At 40.2% G+C, this 21,128-nt stretch overlaps 4 protein-coding genes across 10 annotated transcripts in view; all 4 read left to right on the forward strand.

Moving 5' to 3' along the window:
• The window catches only part of LOC135126223 (papilin), a 144,942-nt gene extending 137,017 nt beyond the window's left edge, over positions 1–7,925 (forward strand). The window contains exons 13-30 of one of the 4 annotated variants that reach the window (XM_064052098.1): positions 45–2,949; positions 2,998–3,174; positions 3,230–3,409; positions 3,497–3,667; positions 3,745–4,026; positions 4,073–4,243; positions 4,293–4,502; positions 4,546–4,746; positions 4,795–4,992; positions 5,064–5,252; positions 5,379–5,606; positions 5,659–5,871; positions 5,921–6,054; positions 6,110–6,260; positions 6,376–6,864; positions 7,046–7,201; positions 7,255–7,368; positions 7,420–7,925. In XM_064052098.1, coding sequence (XP_063908168.1) covers positions 45–2,949; positions 2,998–3,174; positions 3,230–3,409; positions 3,497–3,667; positions 3,745–4,026; positions 4,073–4,243; positions 4,293–4,502; positions 4,546–4,746; positions 4,795–4,992; positions 5,064–5,252; positions 5,379–5,606; positions 5,659–5,871; positions 5,921–6,054; positions 6,110–6,260; positions 6,376–6,864; positions 7,046–7,201; positions 7,255–7,368; positions 7,420–7,619 — 6,369 coding nt within the window. In that variant the 3' untranslated portion in view covers positions 7,620–7,925. The remainder of the gene's footprint in view (positions 1–44; positions 2,950–2,997; positions 3,175–3,229; positions 3,410–3,496; positions 3,668–3,744; positions 4,027–4,072; positions 4,244–4,292; positions 4,503–4,545; positions 4,747–4,794; positions 4,993–5,063; positions 5,253–5,378; positions 5,607–5,658; positions 5,872–5,920; positions 6,055–6,109; positions 6,261–6,375; positions 6,865–7,045; positions 7,202–7,254; positions 7,369–7,419) is intronic. The other 3 variants (XM_064052099.1, XM_064052097.1, XM_064052096.1) reach the window with 3 other exon arrangements.
• A 188-nt stretch (positions 7,926–8,113) lies between these two features.
• LOC135126229 (actinia tenebrosa protease inhibitors-like) lies at positions 8,114–9,483 on the forward strand. Its single transcript, XM_064052107.1, has 4 exons — positions 8,114–8,220; positions 8,478–8,541; positions 8,619–9,109; positions 9,158–9,483. Exons 1-4 carry the CDS (start codon positions 8,145–8,147, stop codon positions 9,346–9,348), a joined length of 822 nt encoding a protein of 273 aa, XP_063908177.1. The 5' UTR covers positions 8,114–8,144; the 3' UTR covers positions 9,349–9,483.
• A 268-nt stretch (positions 9,484–9,751) lies between these two features.
• Positions 9,752–13,024, forward strand: LOC135126227 (modular serine protease-like). Of its 3 annotated transcripts, none has more exons than XM_064052103.1 (12): positions 9,752–9,859; positions 10,103–10,157; positions 10,213–10,406; positions 10,460–10,669; positions 10,741–10,899; positions 10,952–11,073; positions 11,130–11,475; positions 11,523–11,724; positions 11,780–11,854; positions 11,911–12,113; positions 12,167–12,583; positions 12,632–13,024. In XM_064052103.1, exons 1-12 carry the CDS (start codon positions 9,784–9,786, stop codon positions 12,823–12,825), a joined length of 2,253 nt encoding a protein of 750 aa, XP_063908173.1. In that variant the 5' UTR covers positions 9,752–9,783; the 3' UTR covers positions 12,826–13,024. The 3 variants fall into 3 exon arrangements, with proteins under 3 accessions (XP_063908173.1, XP_063908175.1, XP_063908174.1); XM_064052105.1 differs by having other exon boundaries at positions 12,636–13,024; XM_064052104.1 differs by having other exon boundaries at positions 12,170–12,583.
• A 294-nt stretch (positions 13,025–13,318) lies between these two features.
• On the forward strand, positions 13,319–16,905 carry LOC135126225 (uncharacterized). Of its 2 annotated transcripts, none has more exons than XM_064052100.1 (14): positions 13,319–13,406; positions 13,766–13,820; positions 13,876–14,069; positions 14,123–14,332; positions 14,404–14,562; positions 14,615–14,736; positions 14,793–15,138; positions 15,185–15,386; positions 15,441–15,515; positions 15,572–15,778; positions 15,833–15,968; positions 16,016–16,169; positions 16,220–16,543; positions 16,608–16,905. In XM_064052100.1, the coding sequence occupies exons 1-14, from the start codon at positions 13,331–13,333 to the stop codon at positions 16,784–16,786; spliced, it is 2,439 nt and encodes an 812-aa protein (XP_063908170.1). In that variant the 5' UTR covers positions 13,319–13,330; the 3' UTR covers positions 16,787–16,905. The 2 variants fall into 2 exon arrangements, with proteins under 2 accessions (XP_063908170.1, XP_063908171.1); XM_064052101.1 differs by having other exon boundaries at positions 16,223–16,543.
• Positions 16,906–21,128: the final 4,223 nt, after the last annotated feature.

The following is a 21,128-nucleotide window of genomic DNA, read 5'->3' on the forward strand; positions in this document are numbered from 1 at the left end:
CATCTGTAACAATTTTTGCTTATTCTTAATTGATTTTATTACAGGGTGACGATAAACTGGGTGCGAGTACCGAATCGAGTGTGACCGGTTGGTCGAAAGAAACCGACTTGTCGATGGACGATCTCATGCTCAGTGATGCTCCGTCTTCCCCAGGAGGCGGCGAAGACACCGAAGTTGCGGGTTCGGGTGATCAGGAACTTACAAGTGTGCCGGGTGATTCTGAAGGTACTACTTCCGCTATGGAGTCCACGGTGGAAGGATCTGGGGATACCGAACCCTGGACAATTGAAACTGATGTCCCGATAGAACCAGAAAAGGCGTCTAGTTTGGGAAGTCAACCACCTGGAGAAGAAGTGACCACAGTAAGTGAGCCCGAAGGAACTGAAATTAGCGACAAGAGTTCTGAGCAAACAACAGCGGCTAGTGATGAATCGACAGAGTCTTCTGGTGTTACTGACGTGTCGGCTCCTGCTTCGTCAGAGTCCCCGGAAGTTACAACCGATTCGTCAATAGTGTCTTCTGTTTCATCGGACGTAACGACTTCGGAAGAAGCTGAGTCGGGCGGAACGACGGAACTGTCTGAATCCGAAGGTACGACGGAATTATCCGAATCCGGAGCTACGACAGAACCGTCTGAATCCATAGCCACGTCTTCAGAGGTAGCGTCTGAAAGTTCAGCCATTGTTAGTTCTTCCGAGTCTAGTACGTCTTCAGATGTTGATGAAACAACAGACACTGAAGCTACTGAAGATACAGACAGTACTGATACAACCGTGACGACAGAAACTAGTGAAACGAGCGAAAGCAGTGAAGCTACAGAAAGCAGTGTAAGCACGGAAAGTACAAGTGCCGAAGAAACCGACGTCACGGAAAGTACCGAAGTCACTTCTTCGCAAAGTTCTGAAAGCGAATCGTCGTCTGTGGAGTCAGTCACTGATAGCAGCTCGTCCACTGATGTGTCTGAAAGTAGTGAAGCAACTTCAGAGTCTGCTTCAGCGGTTACAGAAGTTACAACAGAAGAAGCGGGTGTGGCAACCACAAGTGAGAAAACGGAAGACTCAGGCGAAGTGTTCATTGGAGAATCAGATCTTGGATCTGAAAGGGAAACAACCAAGGCTCCTACGACGCAAGGTAGCACGGAGGAAATTTCGAGCACCACTGAAGGCATGGCATCGTCTGAAAGTGCAATCAGTTCTGAAGTTACCACCGAACAAGTTGAAAGTACGGAAAGTAGTACTGTTGGTGAAATTAGTTCGGAGGTTGCTACCGAAACTCCTGAAAGCTCTGAAACACCTGTCGTGTCTTCAGAAGCACCTGTTGTGTCTTCAGAAGCACCTGTAGTGTCTTCAGAAGCACCGGAAGCAACAACTGAAGAAGGTGTGACTACTGAAGAAACCACTGAAGGACGTGTGACGACTGAAACAGCCACCGAAGAAGGTGCTACTACTGAAGCAGTCACCGACGTTTCAGCTAAAGCGGAATCTCCGGAACCTACCACTGAAATTTCGGCTGGTACTGAAGCAACGGAAATCGACATTTGGTCGTCGACCACTGAAAGCGGTGTTACTGAAGAGAGCACTGAACTGTGGGAAACCACTCCCTTGGTGGAAATTTTGAAACCCACGAAACACAAAATGTGTAAGAGAAAGAAACAAAAGACTTGTAAGGAGACAATGTATGGATGCTGTTGGGACAAAATTACTCCAGCTGAAGGACCTTTCGACAAAGGTTGCCCTAACCCTAAAACCTGCAAAGAATCCAAGTACGGTTGTTGCGAGGACGAAGTTTCCCCCGCTTTTGGACCCGACTTCAAAGGGTGTCCTGAGACGCATTGTAACGAAACGTTGTTTGGATGCTGCCCTGATAATACAACCATCGCCGAGGGTAACGATGATGAAGGTTGTCCACCACCACCTCCGGCTTGTACGTTGTCTGAATACGGTTGCTGTAAGGACAACGTCACTGAAGCGCAAGGAGCTAACTATAAAGGTTGCGAAGAAGAAGAGGAGGAGAAAGAATATAGTACTACGATTTCGAGTACCACAGAGTGGGAAGGGGAAGATTGCAATAACTCTACGTTTGGTTGTTGCCCCGACGGCTTCGAAGCCGCCGAGGGTGAATTCTACCAAGGCTGCAACATCACCGACTGCAACGAAGCCTTCTTCGGTTGTTGTCCAGACGGTGTTACACCAGCTGAAGGCTCAAATTACGAAGGCTGCAGAATGCCGTGCTCTGACAATCCATTCGGTTGTTGCCCTGACAAAATCACTCCAGCACACGGCCCCAGCGGTGAAGGCTGCTGTCTTGCAAGCCCACATGGCTGTTGCCCAGACAACATACTTCCAGCCAGAGGACCCAATCTTGAAGGCTGCGGCTGTCAATACTCACCTTATAGGTGTTGTCCGGACAACGTTACAGCAGCTAGAGGTCACAACAACGAAGGTTGTGGGTGCCAATACACCGAACATGGTTGCTGTCCCGACGAATACACCCCAGCGGCTGGTCCCGACTACCAAGGCTGCCTCTGTCACACATTCCAGTTCGGGTGTTGTCCAGATGGCCTCTCGGTGGCCAAAGGACCGCACCAGCAAGGTTGTGGGTGTCGAAACACCGAATTTGGTTGCTGTACGGACGACAGGACTCCTGCTCAAGGTCCTGATTTCGCAGGGTGCGGTTGCGATTCCAGTAAATTCGGGTGTTGTCCAGATGGTAACACAGAAGCGACGGGTGATAACTTTGAAGGTTGCGAAATTGTTCCTGAAAATTTGCAAGAGAGTTGTACCCAGCCGAAAGAACGAGGGTCCTGTCGCAACTACACTGTTAAGTGGTTCTTTGATATGGACTACGGTGGGTGTTCTCGGTTTTGGTACGGCGGCTGTGATGGTAACGCCAATCGGTTCAAAACTAAGGAGGAGTGTGATGGTATATGCGTCAAACCTGAAGGACTTGGTAATTAATTGTGTTGGTGTTTTCTAAGAGTTTAAAGTGTTTATTTAGACAGATGCAAGCTTCCGAAGGTGCCTGGGCCGTGCGAAGGGTATTATCCGCAGTGGTTCTACGATACGGAGAGGAAGCATTGCGCACAGTTTATCTATGGGGGTTGTTTGGGTAACAATAACAGATTCGAGACCAGAGAGGAATGTCTTGCTCTTTGCGTGAAGGACGACAGTGTTGGTAAGGCTACCATGCTTGAGAGTGATCGCAAATAACCTTAACATCGGTATTACAGACGCATGTGAACAAGAGAAAGATGAAGGACCTTGCAAAGGTAACTATTTAAGGTGGTACTACGACAAAAACACCAAAACCTGTGGAGAATTCATCTATGGAGGCTGCAAAGCCAACAATAATAATTTCCCGACAGAGGAAGCCTGTAAGCAACAGTGTACCCAACCGGGTCGTAAAAAAGGTAAGTACTTTGGACCCTCGTAGACTGCATGTGATAACCTTAGATTGAAAGCATGAGTCGTAAATAATTCACTAACTTGCGTGTTAGATCACTGTTCTCTTCCGAGAGCTCAGGGTAATTGCACGGGGAGGGAACCCAGATGGTACTACGACATTCCTGAAAAACAATGCTTGCCGTTTTACTATTCCGGTTGTAATGGTAATAACAATAACTTCAACAGTAGAGAAGCATGCGAAACTGATTGCCCGAAGGAAATTGGTGAGTGGACGTTGCACTGTTACTAATCCTCGACAATAATAGTTCCAACACGTACTAATACAACTTTCGTCACGCAGAGAAAGATTTGTGCCAACTGCCTGCCGATATCGGCACTTGCGGAACTTATACCAGTCGGTGGTACTACGACACGAGGGAGAAAGGTTGTCGTCAGTTCTACTATGGCGGTTGCGACGGAAACGGCAACAACTTTGAAACGCAAGAACAGTGTGAACAAAGATGCGACAAGAGAGTACCATCGCGAATTACAGAACCACCGGAACCGCCTGGACCACCGGGACCGCCAGGACCGCCAGGACCACCAGGACCACCACAGCCGTCCGAAGAACCATTCACCACAGGTACTCACCAAAAAGGATTAAACAATCTCTAACCCACTTTTCGTAGCTTCGTGTTTCTTACCCAGCGAACCCGGGACTTGCCGAATCGCGGAACTCCGCTACCACTATGACAGTGGAGATGGCGTCTGCAAACGTTTCACTTACGGCGGCTGCGGAGGCAACAAAAATAACTTCGCCACGGTGGATCAGTGCTTGCAACATTGTGGCAACGCGCAAGGTACCACCCTCCATATACATACACACTGGCATACTATTTGTCTTTGAAGATCTGTGTAGGTTGCCTCAGGTCGTAGGCCCGTGCGATGCGGAATACGAGCAGTTCTACTACGACGCGAGTACCGATACTTGCAACTCTTTCATCTATGGAGGCTGCGAAGGCAACTATAACAGATTCCCGGATCGAGCGTCGTGCGAACAAAGATGTAAGAGGACTCCGCCGACTAGGGAGGAACCTATCCAGACGCAAGCACCTCCGGGTAAGTACGGCGTGTCGTGACAGTACCGTCATTGATTAAGTAGTACCCACAATTCCCAGCAACGTCGCAATGTGCTACGAACAAGCCGATGCCGGAAACTGTACGGACACCCTTTCGGTCTTTTTCTACGACGCAGCCACCCGGGTGTGCACTCCTTTCACGTATACAGGGTGCGGGGGTAATGGTAATCGCTTCGCCAGCGAGGAACAGTGCGAACGACAGTGCGGCAGCTTCCGGGGACAAGGTACTTGGTTGATTTCGCATCGCACTTTTCTGATTTTTTGATTTAAAGATGTTTGCAACATGTCGAGGGACAAAGGTCCGTGCAAGGGGTACTTCGTCAAATACTACTACGACAAAGGAGCGGGCCGCTGCGGCCAGTTCGCTTACGGTGGCTGCGGAGGCAACGGCAACAGGTTCAGCTCGAACGAAGAGTGCGAGTCAATCTGCGTAACGCACGAGGAGAAACGCACGAATGTGACCAGTACCGGTGAGTACTTCGAGTTTTTCGCACTCTCTTCACTCTGGGTGATGGTTGAATAAAACACTAATTCTTCCTAGTTGCCTGCGAATTGCCTGTGGATAAGGGTACTTGTCAGGATGGGTACCATAAGAGGTGGTACTTCGATAATGCACGTGGCGAATGCATAGCCTTCATATTCAGTGGTTGCGGGGGAAATTTAAATAATTTTAAAACATTCCAGTCTTGCGTTGAATTCTGTAACGATTATTTGACAGTAACTCAAGCTCGTAAGTTTTGCCGTTATTATTCACATTTGCACACAATGCACACGCTGTTATTGGGACCACGCTGAGCTTTTTCACTTTACTCTTCATTCTTGCTTGAGGTTGTTTTTTAATGGTTGTGTTGTACAGCGGCAGGTCCTCAAGATCACCCGTGTCAAGCGCACTTCGACGAATGCGCCACTTTGAGGTGTCCTTACGGCATCGAGGCCTACGTGGACGACAACCAGTGCAACCGGTGCCAGTGCCAGAATCCGTGTAGCAAGGTGGACTGTCCACGGGAGTCGCAGTGTGCTATTGATATCAACCGCAACAGGACCAGCAGCCAGGACCCAGATTTCATTGCGATTTGTCGAGAGAGTAAATTTTTGTTAGTACCATTGTTCCAATCCTGGAATGACGCGATTTTCAGTTAATAAACAAGGCCAGTGCCCGAGTTTGGAACGCCACGAGGAAGATCAGTGCGAACAGGAATGTAGAAACGACGCCGACTGTCCTCTGCACCTCAAGTGTTGCACCACCGGTTGTGGTACCTCGTGCGTGGAACCGGTGTCTCAAGTACCACCTGCAGAGTTGGTAACACAGTACGCACCGGTGTACACCGAAGCGCCCGTCCAAAGCGACTGTAAGTTGACAAAAACGTTCCTCAAGTGTTTTAAAACTACGACTTCCAGTTTCACCCCCGAAGATTGACTTGGAATCTTACGAACCGGAAGTTCAGGGGCTTTTTGGAGACCACGTCACTTTGAAGTGTGCGGTTACCGGTAATCCCACACCCAGGATAACTTGGAAGAAGGACGATTTATTGGTAATGACTAATTAGAAACGAAGGTGGTGCAAAGTTACTAACTTTTGTGTCTTAGATCGACGGCACTCAAGCTAAGTACAGGATCAAGTTAGACCAATCGCTTCAGATCATTACGCTTCATAAGACTGACGCAGGAGTGTATCTTTGTACTGCCGAAAATAGCGTAGGTGAACCTTTAACGAATCAAATAAAACTGAACGTCATCGGTAAGTTTTGTCTTGCATCACATGTAGCTATGATTTTTCTTGTTTGAGCTAATTTAACACTTGTTCTAATCATGTGTGGTAGAATTTGTCTAATCTAATCTAACTAACTAACTAGACGGTCCTCACCGGCCTGCAACCGTACTGGAACCCGAGACTCTACCAAACGTTGTGGTGTCACTTAACGCTCCAGCAACCCTCAACTGTCTAGCAGTAGGCAATCCCCTCCCTGCCGTAACCTGGTGGAAAGATGACAGTCTTATCCCTCTAAAAACTAGTCAGTTCGAAGTACGCAAAGACTATTCCCTTCTCATACATTCCGTTAAATTAACAAACCTTGGGATCTATACTTGTCAAGCTTACAACGGTGTGGGTAAAGCTGCTAGTTGGTCGGTCACCGTGAAGGCTAGAGGACCATACCACAGCACGAACCCCAAAGACCAGAAGTTCCTAAAATATATAGTGAATCCACCTGAACTACCTACGACTGTGGCTCCTACTGTAGCCCAGCCTGTCTTTAGACCTACTCCTCCCCCTTACTTACCGCCTGCAAATAACGAGATTAATCCGAACAGGGACACAGCACCTCAGGGACCTCCTAATTTTGGTAAAGTGCTCGATATCTTTCTAACAACTAGTGACACACTCATAGTTTAACCATACACCTGTTTTAACAAAGACCAGCGTTGTCAAATTCAGCTGACTCAGTGGACTCAATGTTCGCCGAGTCAGCTGATTTTGCACACAACTATAAGTGCCCCAATTCTAACTAAGTTTGTCCGACGCAGTGCCTGTGGAGACGAACATCACGTCCGAGAGTCAACGGTTTCCAACGAACGCGGACATTTCTCTCCCATGTGTCGTGCATGGGTACCCTATGCCACAAGTCAAGTGGTACAAGGATGGTATCCCCATTGTACCATCTGATCGGATTCGCGTTTCAGGTACTAGTGTAGTAGTATGTAGTTGCTTTTAGCTACATTTGTCTTGCTTGTAGACGATCATGTTGTGACGATTTTGAAAGCTTCGAAGGCAGACTCTGGCGTTTACCAGTGTGAAGCCGCGAATGCGTATTCGACAGCATCCAGCAGTGTTACGATCCTGGTGGACGGTAAGTTCGCTACGGTTTGTTAAATTTCAATATCGATTTTGTCGCTTCCAGGAATCTACATCCACCCGAACTGCAAAGACAACCGGTTCTTTGCCAATTGTGATCTCATCGTAAAGGCGAAGTTCTGTTCGCACAAATACTACGCGAAGTTCTGCTGTAGGTCTTGCACAGAGGCAGGCTTGTTACCAGTGGATGGGTCTCATTTATCCAGCAGTGAGAAGCAGACAGCACTCATCAACAACTTAGTATAAATTTTTTAAAGCGTATTTTATTGCTAGTCTCATACTTTGTTAAGAGTTACGGAAAGTATTTTTTTATTTGACTAACAAAATTTAGGTTTTTAAGAACGTGTATGCTTCGTCAATTTTTTTTGTACTTAATATGTCGTCTGACTTCCACGTAAACAATTGTAGATATATTTTTACAGTGTGTGCAATTTATTGATGTAACTCATGTATGTATATAAAAATTACGTTAATATTTTTATGACTTTTTAATGTAAAAATGTGTTCATTACATTGTAAAATTGAAAATTTTTAATATAAATTTTTCACTGACTTGTTTGTGTTCATGCTTAAACTACGGTTATAAAAATCATGAAGTGTGGTTTAAGGACAAAAGGACCTTAAGAAACTAAACATTTATAGATGACGAAAATGTTCTTTCTGGTTACGATTCTTGCGTTTGCGTTAACATACTATATTCTTGGAAACTACGTTATGTCAAATAATAAGTAAGAGGAGGTTTAGTTATCGTCAAGTCATCGTCGATTCCAGATGTATGGGATACAACTATTTTCAATGAAAAAACGCAGCAAAATTTTGACGGAACTAATCCTCTTGTGTACTTTGTGTGAGTTACTAATTAAAGATAACTAAAAACTCCCCCGCCGTTGATCATACAGCTACAAAGTGTTTAAAAATTGATTATTTATCATAGTGAACTACAACCTTCGCAATCTTGTCGTGTCAAAACAGTGTTAATTTGTAGCTTAAAGTAACGGTTAGTCAATGTTACTACACTGACTATAACTATTGCGGCGGGAGTTTTTTATGACCAGGTCTTTGTACAACTTGAACTCACTATCCTGCAGTATATTTATGTTTTAGTGAAAAATGTAAATGGAATTAAAGACGAGAACAGTACTCTTCCACCCCAAACTAGTAGAAGCCGGTAATTATTAATTAAGTTTTCGGACAATAAGACTTTCTTTAATCGATCTTGTTTTGCACTTGCTTCACACTTTTCAGCTGTTTATTACCACCTCACCCAAAATTTGGTGGATGGACCGTCTTTCAAACAAATCTTGCCCCATCTGTGGGCGATGCCGTGCCTGTGGGTACAATTCTTGAAATCAGTTGTTACAACGGTTACAAATTAAATGGTAGTGAGACCACTGCTTGTGTTCGGGGCCAATGGAGGCCTGAAATGGGCAAATGTTTACGTAGTTATAGTGCTTCTAATTGCACTACTCGTACAGACAAAGATGAAACTTTAGACGGTAACACGAACGCGACCGGTGATAATTTTGAAGGTTGCGAAATTGTTCCTGAAAATTTGCAAGAGAGTTGTAGCCTCCCGATGGCACCGGGGTCCTGTAGCAACTACACTGTTAAGTGGTTCTTTGATATAGACTTAGGTAAGTGTACACCTTTTTGGTACCGCGGCTGCGATGGTAACGCCAATCGGTTTAAAACTAAGAAGGAGTGTGATGGTATATGCGTCAAACCTGAAGGACCTGGTAATTAATTGTGTTGTTGTTTTCTAAGAGTTTAGAGTGTTTATTTAGACAGATGCAAGCTTCCGAAGGTGTCGGGACAATGCGATGAGAAACATCCGCAGTGGTTCTACGATGCGAAGAGTAAAAAATGCGCACAATTCATATATGGGGGTTGCTTCGGTAACAATAACAGATTCGATACCAAAGAGGAATGTCTTGCTCTTTGCGTGGAAGGCCATAGTGTTGGTAAATATCCTTAAGGTGTTACAGACGTGTGTGTAACAGTTTAATCTGTCGTCTGACTATTATGTTAAACTTTTTATGACTTTTGAATGTCAAAATGTATACATTACATTGTAAAATTGAAAATTTTAATATAAATTTTTCACTGATGATGTGTTTGTCTTGATGCTTAAACTATGGTTAAATAATTCACAAAGTGCCAGTTAAGGAAAAAGGGCGTTGTTTTTAAGTTACGACTGTAACAACTTCTTTTGCGTTAGAAATTAAACAAAATCCCTAGATTTAAACATATCGGAATGGTTTTTCCAACTACGATTCTTGCAGTTTGCGTTGTTTTGTATGTTGGCTGATAACAATTTATTATATTCTTGGAAATTACGTTGTATCAAATCCAAAAGAAGCATGTTCATTATGAGGAGGATTAGTTATCCCCAAGTCTTCATCTATTCCAAATGTATGTAATACGATCATTTTTGACGCAAACAAAAATTAAAATTTTGACGGATGTAATACTCCTGTGTAATTTGTGTGAGTTACTAAAAATAACTAAAAACTCCCCCGCCGTTGACCATACAAATACAGAGTGTTTAAAAATAGTTGTTTATCACTTATCAGAGTGAACTCCGACCTTCGCGATTTTGTTGTTTTGTTGAAGGATGAACTATAATACTCCTAATAGTGTATTACGGTAGTTAGTCAAGGGGGGAGTTTTTTACGACCAGGTGATTGTACAACTTGATCTCACTGGTCTGTGGTATAATCATGTTTTAGTTAAAAATATAAATGGGATTAAAGACGCCAGCACACCCCAAACTAGTATAAATAGGTAATTATTAAATCTCTTTGATCTTGTTTTTGATGCACTTGCTTGACACTTTTAGCTGTACACTGCCACCTCATCCAAGATTTGGTGGATGGACCGCCTTTCAAACAAATCTTGCCCCATCTGTGGGCGATGCCGTGCCTGTGGGTACCATTCTTGAAATCAGTTGTTACTACGGTTACAAATTAAATGGTGGTGCGATCAGTGCTTGCATTCGGGGCCAATGGAGACCCGAAGTGGGTCAATGTTTACGTAATTATGGTACTTCTGATTGAAAATTAATTATTACCAGGGTACTACCACAGGTACTTGTCCTTCATTACGTACCACCACTATTACGACAGTTAGTTGTATCTACAAAGGGGAAACTTTAGCGACTTGTTTGGACGTGGTTGAAGGAACGAGAGCACATTTCCAATGTTCCCCGTTTTATGAAATCCAAGGGCTGAACAAGTTTCCAGTAAGAATATGTTCCAGGGGACAGTGGAGTGGTGGTATTCCAGAATGCGTACCAGGTATTGGTTCACCGAATTTTTAAATGAGTAATATTTCATTTGCACGAACGGAAAACTTTCTCTCTTTTAAGTGTGCGGTAAAAAAGGCATTACAAAGGACCCTACTTTAATTGTGGGAGGTTTCAACACAACGTCACTTGAATACCCTTGGCAGACGGCCTTATATTTCAAAAGAACCAAAGTATTAATCTGTGGAGGAACACTACTGAGTCAAAAGACAATCTTGACAGGTGATAACGTCTTCACAGTTTGATTAACTGTTTCCAAACTGATCAATTATAGCTGCACACTGCGTCACAAACGACAAAGGTCAACTACAACCGAAAGAAAACTACATAGTGGCTGTTGGCAAGTCTTATCGCAGCTACAACGATTCGAGGGACAACGCAGCTCAATTTTCTTCAGTACTGTAACCACCTATTACCACAAAATTAACAATATGCAGCTTTTTGTGTTTCAGATAGAAGAAATGTATGTTTCTAGACAATACAAAGGGTACATTCAACATTACTTTGGAGACATCGCAATAATAGTCGTAAATACAACGTTCGTACTCTCGCTTAACGTTCAACCAGTTTGTGTAGTTTGGGAAAAAAAATTCCATCAGTCACTAGAAAATATCACCAGAGTGAACCAAACTTACGCAAGCGGTTGGGGCTTTACTTCCGAAAATAAGAACCCTTCAGACGTTCTTAAATCGTTGAAAGTTCCACTTATAGGTAAAGATGAGTGTGAACGCAGCTTGTCCGAAGATGATTTAGAGTACCTGACCGACGATAAACTATGTGCCGGTTTCTTAGAATCTGGTAATTGTTTAAAAATCTTTGGAAAAGTTAGTGGCAACGATTTTCAGGCAAATCTGTGTGTAAGGGAGACAGCGGCGGGGGTTTGGTGACCAAACACGGTGGTAGATACTACATCATAGCCGTCGTCAGTATTGCTCCACAATCGTCTACAGCTATTGGTGGATGTGATAGTCAACAATATGGTTTGTACACCAGATTTTCGTATTACATTGAAGACTTTTTAATCGACGTAGAAGCCAGATTTGCGCCGTAAGTACTTTTTGAATTTCGAGCGATTGAATGATTTTGTTTGACGATATTGCAGGTCCGAACACCATGTGTATTGCACTAGCGATGATTGTTTCACTGCTTCTACAAACGCATCAATAACTTCTGCAAGGTAAATTGTAGAGCGATGTTACGATTAAAAACAACTTAACGTGTCTATGAGTTCAGAAGTGGCTGTATATTACCCGATCATCCCACGTTTGGCAACTGGTCCATCCTTGGTGCATCTTCCAATCACTTTATGCCAGGAACGTTGGTGGTACCAGGCACTGTTTTGAAAATAGAGTGCAAGTTGAATTATACTCTGAGTGGCCACAGTAGTGTGTTTTGCGAGAAGGAATTGTGGTCATCCAATGTTGGCGAGTGCTTAGGCACGTACTCCCTCTACCCCAAAATCTTTATATTCAGTTTCGTTTGTTCACAGCAGGTGCAGCACTCAACACCACTGCTGAAGATTGTTTCCTGTCCAGCGCATACGGTTGTTGTCCAGACAACCTCACAACAGCTACAGGACCCAACAATGCAGGATGTGGTTGCGAATATACGACACATGGTTGCTGTCCCGATGACATAACTCCTGCGAGGGGTTCCAATTATACGGGTTGCGGGTGTGTGTCCAGTAAAAACTTTGAAGGTTGCGAAATTGTTCCTGAAAATTTGCAAGAGCGTTGTAGCCTGTCGAAAGAACGGGGGTCCTGTCGCAACCACTCTATTAGGTGGTTCTTTGATATGGACTATGGTGGGTGTTCTCGGTTTTGGTACGGCGGCTGCGATGGTAACGCTAATCGGTTTAAAACTCAGGAGGAGTGTGTTGGTATATGCGTCAACCCTGAGGGACTTGGTAATTAATTGTGTTGTTTTTTACTAAGAGTTTAAAGTGTTTATTTAGATAGATGCAAGCTTCCGAAGGTGTCTGGACCGTGCGAAAAGAATCATTCGCAATGGTTCTATGAAGCAGAGGGTAAACACTGCGCACAGTTCATCTATGGGGGTTGTTTGGGTAACAATAACAGATTCGAGACCAGAGAGGAATGTCTTGCTCTTTGCGTGAAGAACGATAGTGTTGGTAAGAAGAGTGGTTGAGAGTGGTTACAAATATCCTTAAGGTATTACAGATGTGTGATCAAGACAAGAAGAAGAACTCTGCAAAAGTAACTATTTAATGTGTTGTCTAGTTTCCACGTAAACAATTGTAGATATATGTTGACAGTGTGTGTAATTTATTAAATTAAGTTAATTACATTGTAAAATTGAAAATTTTTAATATAAATTTTTCACTGAGGGTTTGGTTGTCTTTATGTTTAAACGACGGTTAAATAATTCACAAAGTACGATTTAAAAAAAAAGGGCATTGGAGAGTTGTTTTTAGAATTACAACTCTAACCAAATTCTTTTGTGTTAAGAACTAAACAAAATCCCTACATTCAAAAATATCGAAAACGGTTTTTTCAATTCTTGCGTTTACGTTATTTTTTATGTTGCCTGATAACATTTTATAATATTCTTGGAAATTACGCTATATCAAATCCAAAAGAAGCATGCTCATTAAGAGGAAGTTTAGTTATCGTCAAGCCTTCGTCGATTCCAGATGTATGTTATACAATTATTGTCGATGCAAAAAAATATTAAAATTTTGACAGATGTAATCCTCCTGTGTATTTTGTGTGAGTTACTAAAATAACTAAAAACTCCTCCGCCGTTGACCGTACAAATACAGAGTGTTAAAAAATAGTTATTTATCAGAGTGAACTCCGACCTTCGCGATCTTATCGAATGATGAACTATAATAATCGAATGTCAAATCACTCTTACATTATTAAACTTCTTGTAATGCACTAAAAGTAGCTGTTAATGTAACAAAAATCAAGAACACTCTAACAACTTAAAAATTTTTGAATGCGATTTTATTCTCGAGTAGGTGTTACAAGAAACTAAAATATTGCATCAACTGCGGTAGGAGTTTTTTACGACCAGGTGTTTGTACAACTTGAACTCACTAGTCTGCGAAATATTCATGTTTTAGTTGAAGAAATAAATGGAATTAAAGACGCGAACACACTCCAAACTAGTATAAATAGGTAATTATTAAATCTGTTTAATCTTGTTTTTGACGCACTTGCTTGACACTTTCAGCTGTATACTGCCACCTCATCCAAGATTTGGTGGATGGACCGTCTTTCAAACAAATCTTGCCCCATCTGTGGGCGATGCCGTGCCTGTGGGTACCATTCTTGAAATCAGTTGTTACTACGGTTACAAATTAAATGGTGGTGCAATCAGTGCTTGCATTCGGGGCCAATGGAGACCCGAAGTGGGTCAATGTTTACGTAATTATGGCACTTCTGATTGAACATTAATTATTACGAAGGTACCACCACAGGTACTTGTCCTTCATTACGTACCACCACTATTACGACAGTTAGTTGTACCTACAAAGGGGAAACTTTAGCGACTTGTTTGGACGTGGTTGAAGAAACGAGAGCACACTTCCAATGTTCCCCGTTTTATGAAATCCAAGGGCTGAATAAGTTTCCAATAAGAATATGTTCCAAGGGACAGTGGAGTGGTGGTATTCCAGAATGCGTACCAGGTAATGGTTCACCGAATTTTTAAATGAGTACTGTTTCATTTGCACGAACGAAAAACTGTCTCTCTTTTAAGTATGCGGTAAAAAAGGCATTACAAAGGACCCTACTTTAATTGTGGGAGGTTTCAACACAACGTCACTAGAATACCCTTGGCAGACGGCCTTATATTTCAAAAGAACCAAAGTATTAATCTGTGGAGGAACACTACTGAGTCAAAAGACAATCTTGACAGGTGATAACGTCTTCACAGTTTGATTATCTGTTTCCAAACTGATCAATTACAGCTGCACACTGCGTGACAAACGACAAAGGTCAACTACAACCGAAAGAAAACTACATAGTGGCTGTTGGCAAGTCTTATCGCAGCTACAACGATTCGAGGGACAACGCAGCTCAATTTTCTTCGGTACTGTAACCACCTATTACTACAAAATTAACATTATGCAGCTTTTTGTGTTTCAGATAGAAGAAATGAATGTTTCTAGACAATACAAAGGGTACATTCAACGTTACTTTGGGGACATCGCAATAATAGTTGCAAATACAACATTCGTTCTTTCGCTTAACGTTCAACCAGTTTGTGTAGTTTGGGAAAAAAAATTCCATCAGTCATTAGAAAATGTCACCAGAGTGAACCAAACTTACGCGAGCGGTTGGGGTTTTACTTCCGAAAATAAGAACCCTTCAGACGTTCTTAAATCGTTGAAAGTTCCACTTATAAGTAAAGATGAGTGTGAACGCAGCTTGTCCGAAGATGATTTAGAGTACCTGACCGACGATAAACTCTGTGCCGGTTTCTTAGAATCTGGTAATTGTTTAAAAATCTTTGGAAAGTTAGTAGGAACGATTTTCAGGCAAATCTGTGTGCAAGGGCGATAGCGGTGGAGGTCTGGTGACCAAGCACGGTGGTAGATACTACATCATAGCAGTCGTCAGTATTGCGCCACAATCATCTACAGCTATTGGTGGATGTGATAGTCAACAATATGGTTTGTACACCAGATTTTCGTATTACATTGATGACTTTTTAATAGACGTAGAAGCCAGATTTGCGCCGTAAGTACTTTTTGAATTTCGAACGATCGCATGATTAGTTGAACGATATTGCAGCTCCGAACAACGTGTAGATTGCACTGACGATGATTGTTTCACTGCTTCTACAAACGTATCAATAACTTCTGCAAGGTAAAATGTAGAGCGATGTTACGATAAAAAATAACTTAACGTATCTATGACTTCAGAAGTGGTTGTATATTACCCGATCATCCCATGTTTGGCAACTGGTCCATCTTTGGTGCACCTTCCAATCACTTTATGCCAGGAACGTTGGTGGTACCAGGCACTGTTTTGAAAATAGAGTGTAAGCAGAATTATACTTTGAGTGGCCATGGTAGCCTGTTTTGCGAGAACGAATTCTGGTCGTCCAATGTTGGCGAGTGTTTAGGCATGTATTCACTCTAACTCAGAACATTTATCTTCAGATTTGTATTTTTCACAGCAAGTGCAACACCCAAAACACAGGACTTGGTAACTACTGAACAAGAAGTTCACGGTCTTTTTGGTGACCACGTCACTTTGGAGTGTGCGGCTGCTGGCAACCCAACACCAAAAATAACTTGGACTAAAGATAACACACTGGTAATGAACGCTGAAGGTGCAACAGAAATGTTAATGTTATTTATTAGATCGATGGTACTCGAGGTGCTAAGTACAGGATCAAGCTGGACCAATCGCTTCAGATAATTATGCTTGAAAAGTCTGACGCAGGAGTATATCTATGTACCACCGAGAAAGCTACACGTGAAGCTACAACGAAACGAATAAACTTGGTCGTTACTGGTAAGTCTTGCATCAAACATAAAAATTTGGTCTAATTTAATTTAATTAAGTAGACGGTCCTCAGCGGCCTGCAACTATACTGGAATCAGAGAGTCAAGGAAAAGTTGTGGTGTCGCTAAACTCTTCATTAACCCTCAACTGTTTAGCCGTCGGCTATCCTCTCCCTGTTGTAACCTGGTGGTTCAATGGCACTCTTATTTCTATCCAATCTAGTCAGTTCGAAACAGGCAAAGACAACTCTCTTCGTATAGAATCCGTAAGATCATCAAATCTTGGAGTGTATACTTGTCAAACTTACAACGGTGTGGGTAAATCTGCTAGTTGGTCGGTCACCGTGGAGGCTAGAGAAACCAATCAGGACACGAGTCCGAAAGGTCTAGTTAAACCACTACAAATACTAGTTTTGTTAAATTTTGACCACGATTTGGTTTCTTCTAGGAACCGACGTCCAACCCGACTGCCAGGACAACCCGTTCTTTGCCAATTGTCGTCTCATCGTAAAGGCGAATTTCTGTACGCACAAATATTACGCGAGATTCTGTTGTAAGGCTTGCACGGAGGCGGGTTTGATACCAGTGGTTAATCTAAAGGAGAAGACAACAATCGTCACCGATTGAGTATCATTTTCTAAAGCGTAATTTATTGCTAATCTCATACTTTGCTAAGAGAAATTTAATATAATTTTTGCATTATTATTGAGAAATGCTTTGAGTTTGAAATACACGTCGTCTCAGTGTGTCTGTTTTTAATTTTGTTTTCGTCGCACCATTTTGTGAATTTCTTAAGCTCCTCTTGGTATCGAGTGAGAGATTTCGCAGGAAGCAACCCCGACAATACCTCTTCAGCGTATTTTTGTACAAAATCACTCATTTTACCGCGAATTCACTTTATCGGCACCAGTTTGAAAGTTTTCATCAAATTTTTTCGGAATTGTTACTGATTGCTATGGTAACGGAGAAGGTAGTGGCAACATATTTTTGTTACAAGACAATTTCACTAGTTTTTTTATTAATGAAAATAGTAATTAAAAAATGTTGTATATGTCTCACGCCAAAACGGCTTTGCAATCCTCGCGCTTTTGTGGCGCTCGAACTTCGCTCTCGCGCTACAAATACGCTCGGATACAAAGTCTCATTTTCGGCGCTTAATATATAAATAACTATTATAAATTTATAAACTTGCCACTTCTAAATCGTCTGGACGGGTACAATTATTATCTGAAGCACTACTTTCATCCAAATCCTCCATTTGTTCCAAAATTAATGCGTTTTAAGGAACACAAAAATACAATTCACGAGACGCTTTGTTCAAATGCCATCAAATGCAATTAATTTTTTATTTGTTTAAAAATTGTCACAGAAACTATCTAGATGACTTAGTTTATTGCGGTAATAGTTTTTTCATTTAAACTTTTATAAAATTGATTGTAAACGTTCGTTCGGGCCTCAATCTGAATCCGCGGGAGGAAATGTTTCACTTTGCTTCCTTGATTATTATAAATGACTATTATTTTATCCTAACTTCTAACCATACCGATAACACGTTTTAGTCATATCTCTTTATTTGATCATATCCGTAGTTCTTCATGGAAGTTATGTCATCGATAACAGCCACGGACGTTATGATAACAGCCGTGAACGTTATTTATTTAACAATATAATTATTTTTAATCAGATTTATTCCATCACATTTTTTTGGTTTTTTGTATGAAAAAAATGATATTAATATAGATGTATCATACATCAAGCTGCAGCTTTTTTCATATTCTAGAGCGCAGAGACCAGTTCAATAAACTAAAAAAATATGGCTGGGAAATATCGTAAAAAAGCACCATTGCATGTTTTCTTTTCAAGTTTTTTGAGTCATAACCATCATAGAATCGCTTGAAAATTCGCACATGGATAAAACATCACTTTTTACAGGGCGCAGAGTCATTAAATGTTTGTTAGTGGTACAATTTGTTTAAATAATAATGTGTTTATTAAAATCAAAATATACCACAAATTAATGCAAAATAGGTCGAATAATTTTAACAGGAATATCAGAGGAAAATTAATGATCTATTGGTTGGCAGAGTTTTTAACAAAAACTAGCAATTATTGGAAAAAATGGGTATCAATTCGACAGAATTTGAGCAGTTAGTTCAGTACTTTGCCGACAGGAGCGCCACTAAAATTTACGGAAGCGACTTTCCAGGTAAAACCCTTATCGCCTGCTTTACCATAAGCTGATTGTTAGAGTTCTCGGCTGATTTTTCTAATTTATGGCAAGGAACTCAGTTTTATAACAAGCCGCCAGGACCGGCCGTAGTAATCTATTGTTAACGAAATTAACTTTTACGCAATGAGGTACTATCATAAAACCGAATTAAAACTGAGGAACTATAATATTTTTACTCCACTCAGGATCCTGAATTCAATACACATGATTACTAAAAATTCATTGTAATATTATTGTTAATATATATTTTGCTTTGTTAATTAATAAAACTAATAAACATATTTATAATAATAATAAAAAATATATAAAATACAGCTTTAGTTTAACACGTATAAGTAGCTAAGTGTATCTACTACTTATCCCAGAAAGGAGGTGTTTTAAAAAAGCCCTACGCCCAGTAACTTTTCCCTTCATTGTTTACTCGAAAAAAGTGTTCGTATATGTTTTCATTTGCCGAGAGATCATTTTCAAAATATATTTATAATAAAAATATGCAAGTCTTGGTGATGAAAAATGTACTCCTAATAAATTATTAAAGTACATAAAAAAATAGAAACAAATTTTATTTATTTAAAAAAAATCTCTCGCAAAGGCAGGTTCCTCTTTCTTCTTGAATCAATTATGTCAGGCAATAATGAGCCAAAGTAAAATCCGCCAAGTTTATCTGCCATCTTTTTACATATATTTCTTCGTCTTTATAATTTTTTTCTATATTTATTCTTTTGGGTGTCCATACAACAAAATAAACTTGTGAAATACCCGTAACAAGCATTTGTCCCTGGACTTGAAAGTAGTAATCAGGATTTTTTTTTGTTTCAATTCTCTGTCTGTCAATGTACAAAATTTGATTATTTTTTTTCTAACCCCTTCTTCGGGAGAGAAATCTTGCGATTTTGAAGGGCATTTAATTTCGACTAATGCACTCCTATCCTCTAGAACCCTGTCTGGACTAGCAGCCAAGTAAGGAAATTGTTTTGAAATAAACAAGCCAGACCGTTCAGTTTTTATATTTTTATTTATTTCAAAACACTTGACAGCTTTTTCCTCACTTTGCTGTCCATAGTATGTGTAACTGTTACCTCTAAATGTACTGTACAACAGAGACTCCACAGTTTTAGCTATTGCTGTAGTCGGTCTAAGTTTGTAAATACGTCCAAAATTTGAAGAAGTAACTCTAATTTCTCTTTCCTTTGCCCAAATGTGCCTGTTGCCTAGTGTCTATTTCAATTTCGTCTGAATTCAAAGATAATTTTCTCAAAAAAACCTCTTTGGCTGTCACAAATGTTTCTACATCCATGACAGGATTTTCTAAAAAATACTTAAACCATAATCGCAGTCGGGACCAGCATACGTAAATTTTTTTACGACATATTTTTTTTACGAATACTTTGTCTAAGACGAGCTTGTTTTATAGACGAACAATATTTTTTTGTTATTAAACCAGGACCGTTTTAATCACAATATATTTACTTATCCCCTCAAAAAAATTGATGACGCCAGCTCAAAAGTTTGCCGTATAATCCTATTTAAAATTTACAAAATATGATAAGTCTCTTCTTGTAATTTATCATTTCATTCATATTTTTTGTATTCGGATACTCAAAAAATTTAATGAATGTGCAAATTTATTTTATTGATTTAATCAGGAACTACAAAACCGAATGCTTTGAAATGTAATGTGAAAAAAAAACATGATTGGCATGCAGTCGTCACGTTTCCGATAGCGAGGGAAGTACTGTCTAAACTCTTTAGACCATTTTTTTTTATTTTCCCATTTTTCCATTTCTCAATTTTTCAATGTTTCAGTTTGGGATTTTTTTCACTGTTTCGATTCTTTAATTTTCCTTCCATTTTTAGGTTTTTCAATATTTCAGCTTTGGAATTTTGCAATATTTCGTTTCTTCAATTTTTCAAATTTTTGATATTGTGTTTTCTCGGTTTTTAAATTTTTCGATAATTTAATTTTTCAGTTTTTAAAGTTTTAGGTTTTTAGATTTCTCACTATCTCGACTTTTCGATTTTTCAGTTCCATGATTTTCCAATTTGTCGAATTTTTAAATTTTAGATTTTTTGTTCTCGATCATTCAATTTTCTGAGTTTTCAGGCTTAGATTTTTTTTGTTGTTCAATTCTTGGATTTATAAAATTTTTCTTTTTTAAATTTTCCTATTTATCAACTTACTGGGATGTCAATGTTTTGATTTTTTGATTGTTCAATTTCTCGATTTTTTGAATTTTTAGTTTTTGATACAATTTTTTTTTCAAAAATTTTCAGTTTTTCAATTTATTAGATTTACGATATTTCAGTTTTACGATTTTTAAATTTTTTTATTTTTCAGTTTTCAATTTTTGACGTTTCTAAATTTTTCGATTTTTCAATTTTTCGATTAACTGATTTTTTGATTTTCTCATTTCTCTATTTCTTGATTTTTCAATTCTTTCTTCAATTGTGATTTTTCAATTTTTCGATTTCTGGATTTTTCAATGTTTCAGTTTTGGATTTTTTCACTTTTCCGATTCTTCAATTTTCTTTCCATTTTTCAGTTTTTCAAGATTTCAGTTTTGAATTTTTTCACTTTTTCGATTTTTCAATTTTCCTTCCATTTTTCAGTTTTTCAGTATTTCAGTTCTGAGATTTTGCAATGTTTCGGTTCTTCAATTTTTCCATTTTTTGATGTTTCTATTTCTCGGTTTTTCAATTTTTCGATAGGTATTTTAATTTTTCAATTTGTAAGTTCTA

The sequence above is a fragment of the Zophobas morio genome, unplaced genomic scaffold (assembly GCF_036711695.1).
Source record: "Zophobas morio isolate AGI-343-1 ecotype UQ-CSIRO unplaced genomic scaffold, CSIRO_AGI_Zmor_V1 ptg000010l, whole genome shotgun sequence".
Taxonomy (NCBI): domain Eukaryota; kingdom Metazoa; phylum Arthropoda; class Insecta; order Coleoptera; family Tenebrionidae; genus Zophobas; species Zophobas morio.